The sequence below is a fragment of the Leucoraja erinacea genome, chromosome 2 (genome assembly GCF_028641065.1).
Source record: "Leucoraja erinacea ecotype New England chromosome 2, Leri_hhj_1, whole genome shotgun sequence".
In the NCBI taxonomy this organism is placed as follows: Eukaryota; Metazoa; Chordata; class Chondrichthyes; order Rajiformes; family Rajidae; genus Leucoraja; species Leucoraja erinaceus.
In genome coordinates this window covers 125,834,705-125,848,093 of record NC_073378.1, presented here as the reverse complement: position 1 = coordinate 125,848,093, position 13,389 = coordinate 125,834,705, and the positions used below count along the sequence as shown (strand labels likewise).

Here is a 13,389-nt window from a genome sequence, read left to right as displayed (position 1 = left end):
CATTTGGCCCATCAGGTCTACACCCGTACTAATCAAGAATCATTCTGATACAACCCATTCAATTGCAGGTTTTATAATAATAATAATAATAATAATAAATGTATATGTATAGCACATTTAAAAACAGCTCACGCTGACCAAAGTGCTTCACATCAGTGCAGGTACTAATTTGATACACACAACGGTAGACAGACCCAACAATACATACATAAACTGTTTACAGCGCCCCCTCAGAAATGCTAAGGAGTAGAAAAAGGTTTTGAGTCATGACTTAAAGTAGTCGATGGTGGGGGCAGTTCTGAGGTGGAGCGGGATGCTATTCCACAGTCTAGGTCAGGGGTGGGGAACCTTTTCATGTTGGAAGGCCGCATTAAGTTAGCTGTAATCTAATAAGGCCGCATCCAAAAAATTTCAATGAGATATACTTCAAAATGTACATTATTTTGTAAAAATCTAACTACTATGTTACTAACTTCAAGAAAATGAAAAAAAGTTGTTAATTGTAAAGCTAACTAACCGTTTAATGACTTTGTTGTGACTGTTTTTTGTGGGAAAGCATTTGAATATTTGGTTGCGACATGGAGGTACGCAGTTTCAGCTGATCTTTTAGATGGGTTTCGGTCATTTGAGACCTTAAGGGCGTCTTGATTTGGGTTAGGTAGGGGAACTAATTCGTAATTAGGTAGGAGATTCTACAGTTGCACCATCGAGAGTCTGCTGACGGGCTGCATCACAGTCTGGTACGGGAACTGTTCTGCCCACAGCCGCAAATCACTACAGAGAGTGGTGAAGGCTGCACAGCACAACACTGCAACTGCCTCCCAGCCATTCAGGATATTTTCCATCGGCAGTGCCTGCGGAAGGCACACAGCATCATCAAGGACCACAGCCACCCAGCACGCAGACTGTTCTCCTTGTTACCGTCAGGCAGACGATACAGGAGCATGGCTGCACGTACCACCAGACTGAAGAACAGTTTTTATCATCATGCCATCAGGCTTCTGAACTCATAAACACATCATATATGTTGATTATTTTATTTATTATTGATTTTTACCTACCAATGTCACTTTTATCTTATCTTATTTTATCTTATTTTTATCCTTGTAATATCATTGCTGAGGTGACCCGTTGTCTTGTCAAACACATTTCATTGTCCCGTTGACCCTGTGTTAACCTACATATGACAAATAAAACTGAACTGAACTGAACGTAGATTCGCAGCAATAAGTGGTTGAAAAGCAAGAAAGCATTTTTCGTGCATGCTGCCAAAGATGTGGGTATTCTATTGCATTTTTCCATATTTCAATCGGATTTTCTTAGCGTCAAATAAGGACATTAAAATGTCATCTTCTGAGAGCTCAATCAATTCCATCTATGGTTCTTTAGGAGCCTTGCACACATCAACTAGGTGAGGTTGAAATGCTAATTTGAATGCTAAAAAATGCTAATTTCATTGAATCTTCTTTTACACTTTGGTATTTTAAATACTTTCATTTTAAGATTAAATTAAAAATAATGATGAACAAAAACATATCAATAAAAATAAAAGTCTGAAGAAGGGTTTTGACCCGATTTGTTGCGTATTTCCTTCGCTCCATAGATGAGTTTCTCCACCCGCTGAGTTTCTCCAACATTTTTGTCTACCAATAAAGATAAAAGGATTTGTTCCACAAAATTTTGATTCATTCAAAAGGCCGATCGTCCAGAATCAGTACCGCCTGTTCCTGCTTTCTCCCCATATCCCTTGATTCCGTTAACCCTAAGAACTATATCTAACGCTCTCTTGAAAACATCCAGTGAATTGGCCTCCATTGCCTTCTGTGGCAGAGAATTCCACAACTCTCTGGGTGAAGAAATGTTTCCTCTTCTCAGTCCTAAATGGCCTACCCCTTATTCTTAAACTGTGACCCCTGGTTCTGGACTCCCCCAACATGGGAAACATTTTTCCTGCATCGAGCCTGTCCAATCCCTTAAGAATTTTATATGTGTCTATACATATAAACATCTACCTGGATCGACGGTCCAGGATTCTGGATATTGATCTATGCTACTGTGGCTATGGTCATGAACCACACATTCTTATTACAGTTCCAGATACAAGAGGGTGCAGATGCTGGAATGTGGAACAAAAACTACTTGTCGGAGGAACCCAGTGGGTCGAATAGGAACGGAACCGTTGACCAAAAACCTGCAATCGAACCTAGCGTGGAGAGGGAGAGAGAGAAGGTAGCTAACAGAAAGAGGAGAGGGGGAATGGTGAGGAGGACTCACTATGACCTTTTATACAGGCTATCTTCCCTCTCCACTCCTGTCTTGATGCAGGTTTCTGACGCACGACACCAACAATTATTCCCCTTCCATACACCCACCGACCCTCTAAACACATCCAGCAAATTCCTATGACATTTCGCATTACATTTAATTCTTAATACTTCCTACTTCATTTAATGTCTGGATAAATTGATAGATAAACCTACCTACAGGCTCCACACACAAGAAGTCCATTACCATGGGTACACAGGGGGCTATTCATCATTCTGTTTCTGTGCTTTTCACAATCACAGTCACACGCAAACTTCAGTGTAATTTCAACATTCGTGTGAAATCCCAGTGGTTTAATTTCGATAGCTGCTGTCCGCCCATTGTCTGGGCATGTTTTGGCTGTGATACTTATAGTGAATCGCACCTGAAAAAAAACGAGTGATGTATTACAAATACTACCTATTTCACACATTACCGGAGAACAAGCTTTGGCTGCATGAAATGATCAATATGGTCCATAGTTACATTAGCAAATTTGCAGATGGCACAAAGCAGGGTGACAGTGTAAACTGTGAGGAGGATACTATGAGGATGCAGGGTGACTTGGACAGGTTGGGTGAATGGGCAGATGCATGGCAGATGCACTTTAATGCGGATAAATGTAAGTATTATCCACTTTGGTGGCAAAAACAGGAAGGCAGATTACTATCTAAATGTTGTCAAGTTGGGAAAAGTGGAAGTACAACGGGATCTGGGGGTCGTTGTTCATCAGTCAATGACAGTAAGCATGCAGGTACAGCAGGCAGCGAGGAGTCGCATATAGGAGCAAAGAGGTCCTTCTGCAGTTGTACAGGGCCCCAGTGAGATCACACCTGGAGTATTGTGTGCAGTTTTGGTCACCAAATTTGAGGAAGGACTTTTCGTTATTGAGGGAATACAGCATAGGTTTACAATGTTAATTCCTGGGATGACAGGACTGTCATATGTTGATAGAATGGAGTGGCTGGGCTTGTGTACTCTGGCATTTAGAAGGATGAGAGGTTATCTTATTGAAACATATCTATACTATTACTAAAACTCTCATCTTCACCACTTCCGGTCTGCGTTGTAATTAAATTTGCACAAAAACGCTACCCTATATCGCTAGGACTTTTTCGCCACCTTACTCTCCATTCTCCTCTGCTCCAACCCATCAAGTTTTGTTCCGATCAGTGAAAGAGGTGAAAAGTTATGAAGGTTTAAAAAATCATGAGATTAGTGGATTGGTCTCCTCGCCTGTCAGTCACCATGAAGGTAACGCCACTTCCGGCACCCATTTGAGAATAAAGCCCCGGATTTGGGCTGAGTAAACAAGCTGTGCTGATTGAGTCCGCAATTGAGTCCCCCTCCCCCCCTCCCCTCCCCTACCACCCCCCCCCCCCCCCCCCCCCCCCACACCCCCCCTCCCCCCCCCCTCCCCCACACCACCCCCCCCACACCAGCCCCCAACCCCCCCACCATCCCCTCCCCCACCCACCCCCTCCCCACACCCCTCTCCCCCCACCCCTCACCCACCCACCCCCTCCCCTGCAGCAACCCCCCACACCACCCCCTCCCCCCACACCACTCCCCACCCCCTCCCCCACACCATAGTGGAATATTGCATTGAGGAACGGGTTGCATTGGGGGACCAGGCCTCCCGTGTGACTGGGACCCAACGGGTCCCACTTAGTCTAGTAAGATTATTAAGGGGTTGGACACGCTAGAGGCAGGAAACATGTTCCTGATGTTGGGGGAGTCCAGAACCAGGGGCTTGAATAAGGGGTAAGCCATTTAGAACGGAGATGAGGAAAAACTTTTTCACCCAGAGAGTTGTGAATCTGTGGAATTCTCTGCCTCAGAAGGCAGTGGAAGCCAATTCTCTGGATGCTTTCAGAGAGATAGAGCTCTTAAAGAAAGCGGACTCAGGTGATATGGGGAGAAGGCAGGAACGGGGTACTGATTGTGGATGATCAGCTATGATCATATTGAATGGCGGTGCTGGCTCGAAGGGCTGAATGGCCTACTCCTGTTGTCTATTGTCTATTGTCTATTGTTTCATTGGGATATCAGGCAAAGATCCAGATGGCAAAGATCTGCGGTGGTAAAAATGTTATGTTCATCCTGATGGCAAACAAGATGGCGCCAGTATGTGGGAACAAGATGGCGTCTAGGCATCGTGACTGTTTGCATGCCAGCCCCAGTAGAGTATCTGCTAATACACACAAAAAGCTGGAGCAACTCAACGGGTCAGACTGCATCTCTGGAGAAAAGGAATGGGTGACGTTTCGGGTTGAGACCCTTCTTCAGGCTGAGAGTCGGGGGAAAGGAAAACAAGAGATGTAGACGGTGATGTAGAGAGATATCGAAGAAATGAATGAAAGATATGCAAAACAGTAATAATGATAAAGGAAACGCCATTGTTAGCTGTGGGTTGGGTGAAAACGAGTTACAGACAATGAGACTCAACAAGACGAGTAGGAAGCTGGTACGACTTGGGCGGGGGTGGCGCGGAGGGAGGGGGGATGCCGGGGTTACTTGAAGTTGGAGAAATTAATGTTTATGCCGCTGGGCTGTAAGCTGCCCAAGCGAAATATGAGATGCTGTTCCTCCAATTTATGCTGGGCCTCACTCTGACAATGGAGGAGGACAGGACAGAAAGGTCAGCGTGGGAATGGGAAGGGGAATGAAAGTCTTTGGCCTGTTTCCTTTATCGTCGTTACTTTTTTGCATCTTTCATTCATTTGTTCTACATCGTCTATATCTCTCGTTTCCTTTTCCCCTGATCTCAGTCTGAAACAGGGTCTTGGCCCGAAACATCACCCAATCTTTTTCTCCAGAAATGCTGCCTGACCCGCTGAGTTACTCCAGCTTTTTGTGTCTATCTTTGGTTTAAACCAGCATCTGCAGTTCTTCCCTACACAGAGTATCTGCTAACATCCATTATAATGGCTAGTTTACACGTGGCGACTTGACGCAAGATGTAGCCAGAGTGGAGTGGTCGTGGTCTAGCACGATATCACACGATATAACGGGGGGGTAGACCAAGAGTTCCCACGGTACTCGGCTTTTCTGTTATTTGAGCGAGTGACTTGTCCGTCTGCCGAGCTTTCCCGTTAAATCTTGAATGAACTCCAAGTGTAATAAAATCATCACGTGGCACAAATGATGTCACTTTTTTTCACACACTATAAATATCCTCCCTTGGTTGAATTGGCTCAGTTGGAAACATGCCTATACTAACTAGATTCGAGTACAGGATGGTTGTTTTTTTCATTGACGCGCTGTATGCAGCAGCCCACTATGTGCATCGAGGACGCTTGCGTGAAGCCAGAAGGATTAAAAAGAGAATCAAGAGGAAGTCTCACTGGGTGAAGCCCCTCTTTCAACGGAGACCTCAATTTGGACAATATGATCAGCTGCTTAATGTTCTATTTGAAGAGGATAAAAGTGCATTCACAAACTTTGTCAGAATTTCACCCGAGCTCTTTAATGAGCTGAAGCATAATTTGGGACCTCTGCTGAAGAAGACAGACACTGTAATGAGAAAGGCACTGGAACCAGGGTTACGCATAGCAATCACCCTGCGCTACTTGGCCTCAGGCGATTCTTATAAAAGTTTGTCTTACAACTTTCTTGTCGCCACCAGCACCATCTGTGGTATTGTCCGAGAAACCTGTGAGGCGATCATCGAATTTTATTCAGCTGAAGTGATGGAATGCCCCAGTACACCAGATGCGTGGAAGAGAGTTGCACTGGGGTTTGAAAACAGGTGGAACTTTGCTCACACATGTGGGGCTTTGGATGGCAAGCATGTGGCTATTCGTAAACCACCCGGAGGTGGCTCAAATTATTTCAATTACAAGAAATTCCACTCAATTGTACTCTTGGCGGTGGTTGATTATAACTACAACTTCATGTATGTGGATGTGGGCACACCTGGAAGTGTTGGTGATGGCCGGATTTGGAAAGAAACATGGCTTGGAAAGAGAATGGAAGGTGGAACAGCAGGCATGCCTGATCCAGAACCTCTGCCAGGGGAAGACAGCCCGGACATCCCATATGCGATGGTTGCTGACGAAGCCTTTGCACTACGGCCGTGGATTATGAAGCCATATCCACAGAGGAATCTAACTAGGCAACAGAGGATCTTCAATTACAGGCTGTCAAGGGCCAGGAGGGTTGTAGAAAATGCTTTTGGCATCTTGGCAAACAGATTTAGATGCTTGCTCAAGAAAATGGAGCAGAAGCCCAAGAATGTGGAGAGTATAGTATATGCAGCATGTGTTCTGCACAACCTTATCCGAATGAGACGTGCAGCTGCAGGATCAGAAACATCCACCCAGGACGGTGACGTGATGGACAGAGAAACAGGGGGAATAACATTAGGTTCATGGAGAAGTGGTGCAAACATTGCGGAAATGGTGCCACTGCAGCGTTTCAAAGGTAACTGGGGAACATACAGTGTGAAAGAGCAAAGAGACCATCTCTGCGCTTACTACAATTCACAATTGGGGAGTGTGCCGTGGCAGGACAGCCACATTGATGGGTAGCCGACCACAGGAACACTACTGCATGTTAGCAGAAATGCATAGCGACTAAGCTTACTTTCTAGTGTTGTCCTCTGAAAAGTGCATCCTATACGATGTTCGTCCGCAAAACCTGCCATTTAGCATATTGCATTCTCCCTTTTAATGCCTGAGTTTGGGTTGTTGCGGAGGTTAATGAATATAATGTGTTTAAAACAATGTAGCGTGCCTCATTTGTTGATTTTCGTGTTTGCGAGGCCCTTTTATAGACAAATGTTTGGTGTGATGCACCTTCTCAAAATATGTGAAAGAAGTCGTCTTTTTATATTGTAAAATTGCAATAAAGACTTTGTGTCACGTTTACCGTGCTGATTGGCTTATTTTATTCCCTACGGAGAGGTGAAGCTTTCAAACGTTTTAAATAGCTCATCAATTGATGGACCTGGACACTCACAAATGGAAATAAATGAGAATGTGATTATATCACCTAAATTCAACTATTTCGTTTCTCAGCATGAGAGGGATTCTAACATTAGAGACATTCATATTGTAGTGATGTGTTGATGAAGAATTGCAGACAGCAAGCTGATAGTGCAAAATATATTTATTTAACAATGAGGTCAATAAACACTGAAAATCAAACTGCTGAGGTAAAAGCTTTTTCACACTTCAGGCTATCATAAAATGCGGAGCCGCCAACAGAATCAAAGTAATGCCCAAGACTAAAATACACACATATAAACATACAGACATTTATAAAGGACTCTAGAAGTCACACAAAATGTTGAGTGGCCAACAACTAAAATAAACCAAAATGAAAACGGTTACTTAAACTCCACATTAATAATTCTCAAAGTCCGAGTCAGCGAAACCATCTGTCCCTTCTTGTGATGGTGTTTGTGCACGGCCCTCTCCGTAAACAAAAGGCAAAGGTGAATTTCTACCAGGCTGCTGTTCTGTAAAAATCAGTGGTGATGGTGAGTGTCTCTAGAAGGAAATTAAGAAGTACATGTGAAAATTTTCTCACGGACCATAAGATTGCGGGACCTTTCATTCAAGTCCCTTTTCAACATGTGAGTTCTTTTCTTGAATCTCATTAAGATGACTCATGAATACTTTGTTGTCCATATGCGGATGGAAATACTTATTTCTAAAATCCAATCCCACAAAACACAATGGTTTACCTGTTCATCACGGAATTGTGGCTGTTCTCCCATTGCACGTGGCGTCCCATATCTCCTATCTGCATACTTTAGAATCACAGAGTGATGTATTAGTCAATGCATACAAAGAAGACAGATTATTAATTAGGTTTGGGAAGCACACATATATTTCTTAATACCTGATGATAGAAGTGAGGCGGGCGAGGCTGAGGAACCAGTTGACGCTGCGCCTCAGATGCACGTGCTTTAATTAACTGCACAGACAACACCACACATTAAAACTATGATGCTTTTTGATGTACGAAATGAACATTTTTACCAGAAACGATGAATGAAGGCAAGAAGATTAGAATAGATCTATACCTTTTTATTTCGAAACGCGATTGCCCCATTGATCATAATCCATAAAAAATCCCAGAGTTCTTCCGAAATATCTGCTTCCATAATAGCTGAACAGAAGTCTACTGTCCTCTGCGTTACGGGGTTCGTTCTCAGGCGCCCTTCCTCCAACAACTGTAAACCGTCTCGAACATTGTTATTGAGCTGAAATTTCACAGCGCTAATATAAAACACAGAAAAATGATGGGTGTGTGCATTGTCCAATGACCATCAAGTTTATACACTCACACTTCTCATGATGTTCCCATCTGTTCCTTCTTCAGCACTTCCGGGTGTGGTGAGGTCAATACTGGACATTGGCCTACTGCGGTGCTGTTGGCTGGTGGATGGTCTCGGCGCGGAAGTCCCTTCCGCAGGATCATTGGACGCATGGTCAATGATGTGTCGTTCCTGTAGGAATCACATAAAAACATTTAGACATAGTGTCCGGAGCCTCATGAACTCACAATTTGTTGTATTAAAAGTACCTTGGGTGCGCTAGTCCTGGTCACTACACGCACAATATGCCCTGATAGGAACCTCCACTTCTCCTCGATCCACCTATTCCTCTCTGTCAGTTTGCTGCCAGCTGACCCTGTTTTGGTCCCAAGTGCGGTGACCTTTCCATAGATGGTCCTCTGATTAGTGAACCATTGCATGAGTTGGTCATCTGCATTACAGTACAGTGATGGAATTAAAAATAACTTAAAAGCATTGATGTATTCAGTTCCATTAAAAGTTCTGGACAGTAAATAGAGGCGTGTTTAAGAGCCTGCCCTCCGCATTTAATCTGCTGATTCTTGTGCTTCTTGGAAACCTGAGCACAAGTTTGTAAATACAGATGGCCCTTTTTAAGACAAACATTACAAGTGAGAATTGCCTGCCCTCATGCATGCATAATTTATTTTATGACTTAGGGAGACATGATTCCAACTGCAAACACAGAGAGTGTAAAAGCTGTCTGCGACTTTTTCACTTCGCAGCTGCAGGGCACAAACAGACTTATAAGAGATGTTTAATTTAACTGCAACAACTGCACTTTTACATATATATCCTTGTATGTTTTAAATTATTGAATAACATTAAATGGTTCTCCTGTTGATGAACTGATATATCGTTATATATACTCACATGAACACCCGGGAAACTCCGCAGCCTTCGTCTCCAGCAGGTTCCGTTTTCTCTCCCTGTTCCTATAATCCTCTCTGGATTTATCGTACAGAATTTCGTTCAATTGGTACCATTCTACAAGTTCCCCCTCTTGTTCCCTGGAGAAGTTGTATGGCCTTACCTTCTGCCACCTTCCCTTCACATAAGCGTCTGCAGAGGCTATTCCTACAACGGCTACTGGGGAGGCAATCTGACATACACCTTGCTCCCTCTCTCCCTGCTCCAAGGAGCCCTCAGGCAGTGTTACATCTGGCGTCTCCTGTTGCCTCTCCACCTGTCTCTCTAGCTGCATCTCCCCCTCATTCTGCTGCATGGCAAAAACATTTCTGGCATGCTTTACCCCCTTTTTCTGAGCTTTTCTGGGAGCCATCTCTGCGTGTTCCTGTTAAAAAGATTCACCAACAATGACAATGAGGTGGGACGTCCTCGATGGACACGTGTTCAATTAACAACATTGAGAACACCTTTTTTACTCACCTTCCCTCCCCTCTATCCAACTTCCGGGTTCACCGTCCGCAGGAGTTCCCACGGTCACCGCAAGAGTTATTAAGGATTTCGCACGGGGCACTTCATTCATACAATGTTGCAATGCTCAACCACAAGTGCACAAGACACTCTTGGACAAATTCAAACATGTTTGAATTTTCTCCCGAGTACACAAGGTACACGATTACATGCCGTTAGCGCCACGGTGGTCCACAAATGCCGTATTGTTACCGCACGAGGTTCCCACGATGTCAAACTCGGGGTACCTCTTGCGTCAAGTCGCAACGTGAAAAGGGGGTTTAATCGTTCTACTCTTACACTAACAATGCTCTCTTTAATGTCCTTTCAGGTCTGGCCATTCTCTGGCTCTCCGGGCAAGATGACCTCCCAGAACGTCTCCTGGACCCACGTGGACCTGATCAGTGAGGCCTACCTCGACCAACAAGACCTGCGACCTATCACCCTTCAGAGCCTCCAACCGTCTCAACCAATGCTCGTTCCACTACTGGAGCTGCCGACCCCACTTCTTGTCTGAAGAAGAATCTCGACCCGAAACGTCACCCATTCCTTCCATCCAGCCAGGTCAGAGGACAAAGATTTAATAGGAATCGGAGGGGTAACCTTTTCACACAATGGGTGGTGGGTGTATGGAACAAGCTGCCAGAGGAGGTAGTTGAGACTGGGAATATCCCAAAGTTTAAGAAACAGTTAGGCATGAACATGGATTGGACAGGTTTTGTAGGGATATGAACCCTCTTTGAGGAAGGACATTCTTGCTATTGAGGGAGTTCAGCGTAGTTTTACAAGGTTAATTCCCGGGATGGCGGGACTGTCATATGCTGAGAGAATGGAGCAGCTGGGGTTGTACACACTGGAGTTTAGAAGGATGAGAGGGTATCTCATTGAAACATATAAGATTGATAAGGGTTTAGACACGCTAGAGACAGGAAACATGTTCCCGATGTTGGGGGAGTCCAGAACCAGGGACCACAGTTTAAGAATAAGGAGTAAGCCATTTAGAACGGAGACGAGGAAACACTTTTTCTCACAGAGAGTTGTGTCTGTGCAATTCTCTGCCTCAGAGGGCGAAGGAGGTCAGTTCTCTGGATGCTTTCAAGAGAGAGCCGGATAGGGGTCTTAAAAATAGCGGAGTCAGGGGATAGGGGGAGAAGTCAGGAACGGGGGTACTGGTTGGGGATGATCAGCCATGATCACATTGAATGGTGGTGCTGGCTCGAAGGGCCTAATGGCCTACTCCTGCACCTATTGTTTATTTTCTATTGTCAAAGCCCAGGGAGGGGAGACTAGTGTAGCTGGGACATGTTGGCCAGTGTGGGCAAGTTGGGCCGAAGGGCCTGTTTCCACACTGTATCACTCCATGACTTCTTGAGGGGCCATATTCTCCCCGAGGTTACTCTCTCTCTCCCCAAATATACTTACTATCTCTTTGGATTCGACTCCTTCTCTGACAAAGTTACCTCATATCTATTTGTTGCCCTTCTGATTTATTAAGTATTATCCTGCGTCCCTTCTCTGCTTCAAGGATTCATTTGATTCCAGCTGCCTGTAGCTGACTCACGCCTCCTTCTTTCTGCTGACCAAGATCGTAATATCTTTTGCCATCTACGGTCCCCTCCCTCTATCAGCCGTGTCCTTCACTTGAACAGGACCATGCAATTCGTGAACTCTCGCTATCAGCTGGGAATTACATCATATGTGCGTGGGATGGTGATTTGGGATGTTTATTTGGAATCCGTGACTAGTTTAGGTAAATAGTGTTTTCTATAGAAAGAGATGAAAGGTAGCTCAACTAAATGTTTTTTAAAAGCTCGTTAATATATTTTAACGGATAATGTTTTATAAAACTGTTAAACTGATAATTGATTGGGCATTATAGATTTCTTGCTACGAATGGGTGCTATTAATTTCATAAGTGTGAGGAGCAGAATGAGGCCATTCGGCCCATCAAGTCTACTCCGCCATTCAATCATGGCTGATCTATCTCTCCCTCCTAACCCCATTCTCCTGCCTTCTCCCCATAACCCCTGACAGCCGTACTAATCAAGAATCTGTCTATCTCTTCTTTAAAAATAACCACTGACTTGGCCTCCACAGCCTTCTGTGGCAATGAATTCCACAGATTCACCACCCTCGGACTAAAGAAATTCCTCCCCCATCTCCTTCCTAAAAGTACATCCTTTAATTCTGAGGCTGTATCCTCTAGTCATAGACTCTCCCACAAGTGGAAACATCCTCTCCAAATCCACTGTATCCAAGCCTTTCATCATTCTGTATGTATCAATGTGGTCCCCCCTCATTCTTCTAAACTCCAGAGAGTACAGGCACAGTGCCGTCAAATGCTCATCATATGTAAACCCACTCATTGCTGCGATCATTCTATGTTCGAAGAAGATACACCTGTCCTACACTTTCATTCTCACCTACATTTAGGGACACCAGCAGCTATTCCAGGTGAGACAGGAATTCATGTGCACCTCTCTCAACCTTGTTGCTTGCTCTTTTCCCTGTCCTCCATCCACACTATGTACACACACATTCCCCCCCACGGTCTCTCACCATCCCAGTTACTCTGCTCCTCTCCCTTCATCAGTGTGCTCATCTCCTACCCCCAAATCCCCCATTTCCATTTTATTCACCCTCTTTCTCCTTCCCATCCCCTCTCACACATGCCCCTTCCTCCAGCATTACATTGCACTCCTCTTCTTTCCTTGTCTGACATCTATTTGTCTCCTTTTCACCTCTAGCCTTTGTCACTATTCCAATCAAGTCCTCTATCCCTCACCAGTATCCACTTATCACTAAGGATAGCCATAAGATGCTGGAGTAACTCAGCGGGACAGGCAGCAGCTCTGGAGAGAAGGAATGGGTGACGTTGTCACGTCGAGACCCTTCCTCTTGTCACTTGCCAAGATTGGTCGCAATCCCCAACTCCCTTTTCCAGCTTCCTCCACCACTCCACGCAACGTGAAGAAGGGTCGCGACCCAAAATGTGGTCTGTCCATTCCTTCCACAGATTCTGCCTGATCGGCTGTGTTCCTCCAGCACTATGTATTTTGCTCTTGCTACTGTTGTTGGTTTGCTTCTCTCTTCAATGAATTTGGAAGATTTTGTGGAGGGAGCATCAGTGGTATTTTTTCCAGAACTTTGATGTGCCTGTTGGAGGTAGTCCATGTCTCAGAAGTAGAAAGGATACACACATTCATAATATGTTTAATGTTTATTGGGGGAACCTATGACCCTCCTGACCCAACCTTGTCCTCTATCCCTGACCATAAGTTGTCTGAAGAAGGGTCTCGACCCGAAACCTCACATATTGTAATGGTGTGAGCTGCGAGGAGGATGCTATGAGGCTGCAGGGT

General features: G+C 44.7%; 2 protein-coding genes across 3 annotated transcripts in view; both read right to left on the bottom strand.

The window, feature by feature from the left end:
- LOC129715298 (integrin beta-1-like) overlaps window positions 1-13,389 on the bottom strand; it is a 114,298-nt gene that overhangs the window by 27,399 nt on the left and 73,510 nt on the right. For both annotated transcript variants that reach the window (XM_055665161.1, XM_055665168.1), the window contains exon 11: window positions 2,481-2,689. In XM_055665161.1, coding sequence (XP_055521136.1) covers window positions 2,481-2,689 — 209 coding nt within the window. The remainder of the gene's footprint in view (window positions 1-2,480; window positions 2,690-13,389) is intronic.
- LOC129715310 (uncharacterized) lies at window positions 7,653-10,184 on the bottom strand. Its single transcript, XM_055665181.1, has 6 exons — window positions 8,842-10,184; window positions 8,603-8,764; window positions 8,339-8,518; window positions 8,155-8,229; window positions 7,997-8,062; window positions 7,653-7,799 (listed from the first exon to the last, which is right to left on the bottom strand). Exons 1-6 carry the CDS (start codon window positions 9,010-9,012, stop codon window positions 7,653-7,655), a joined length of 801 nt encoding a protein of 266 aa, XP_055521156.1. The 5' UTR covers window positions 9,013-10,184.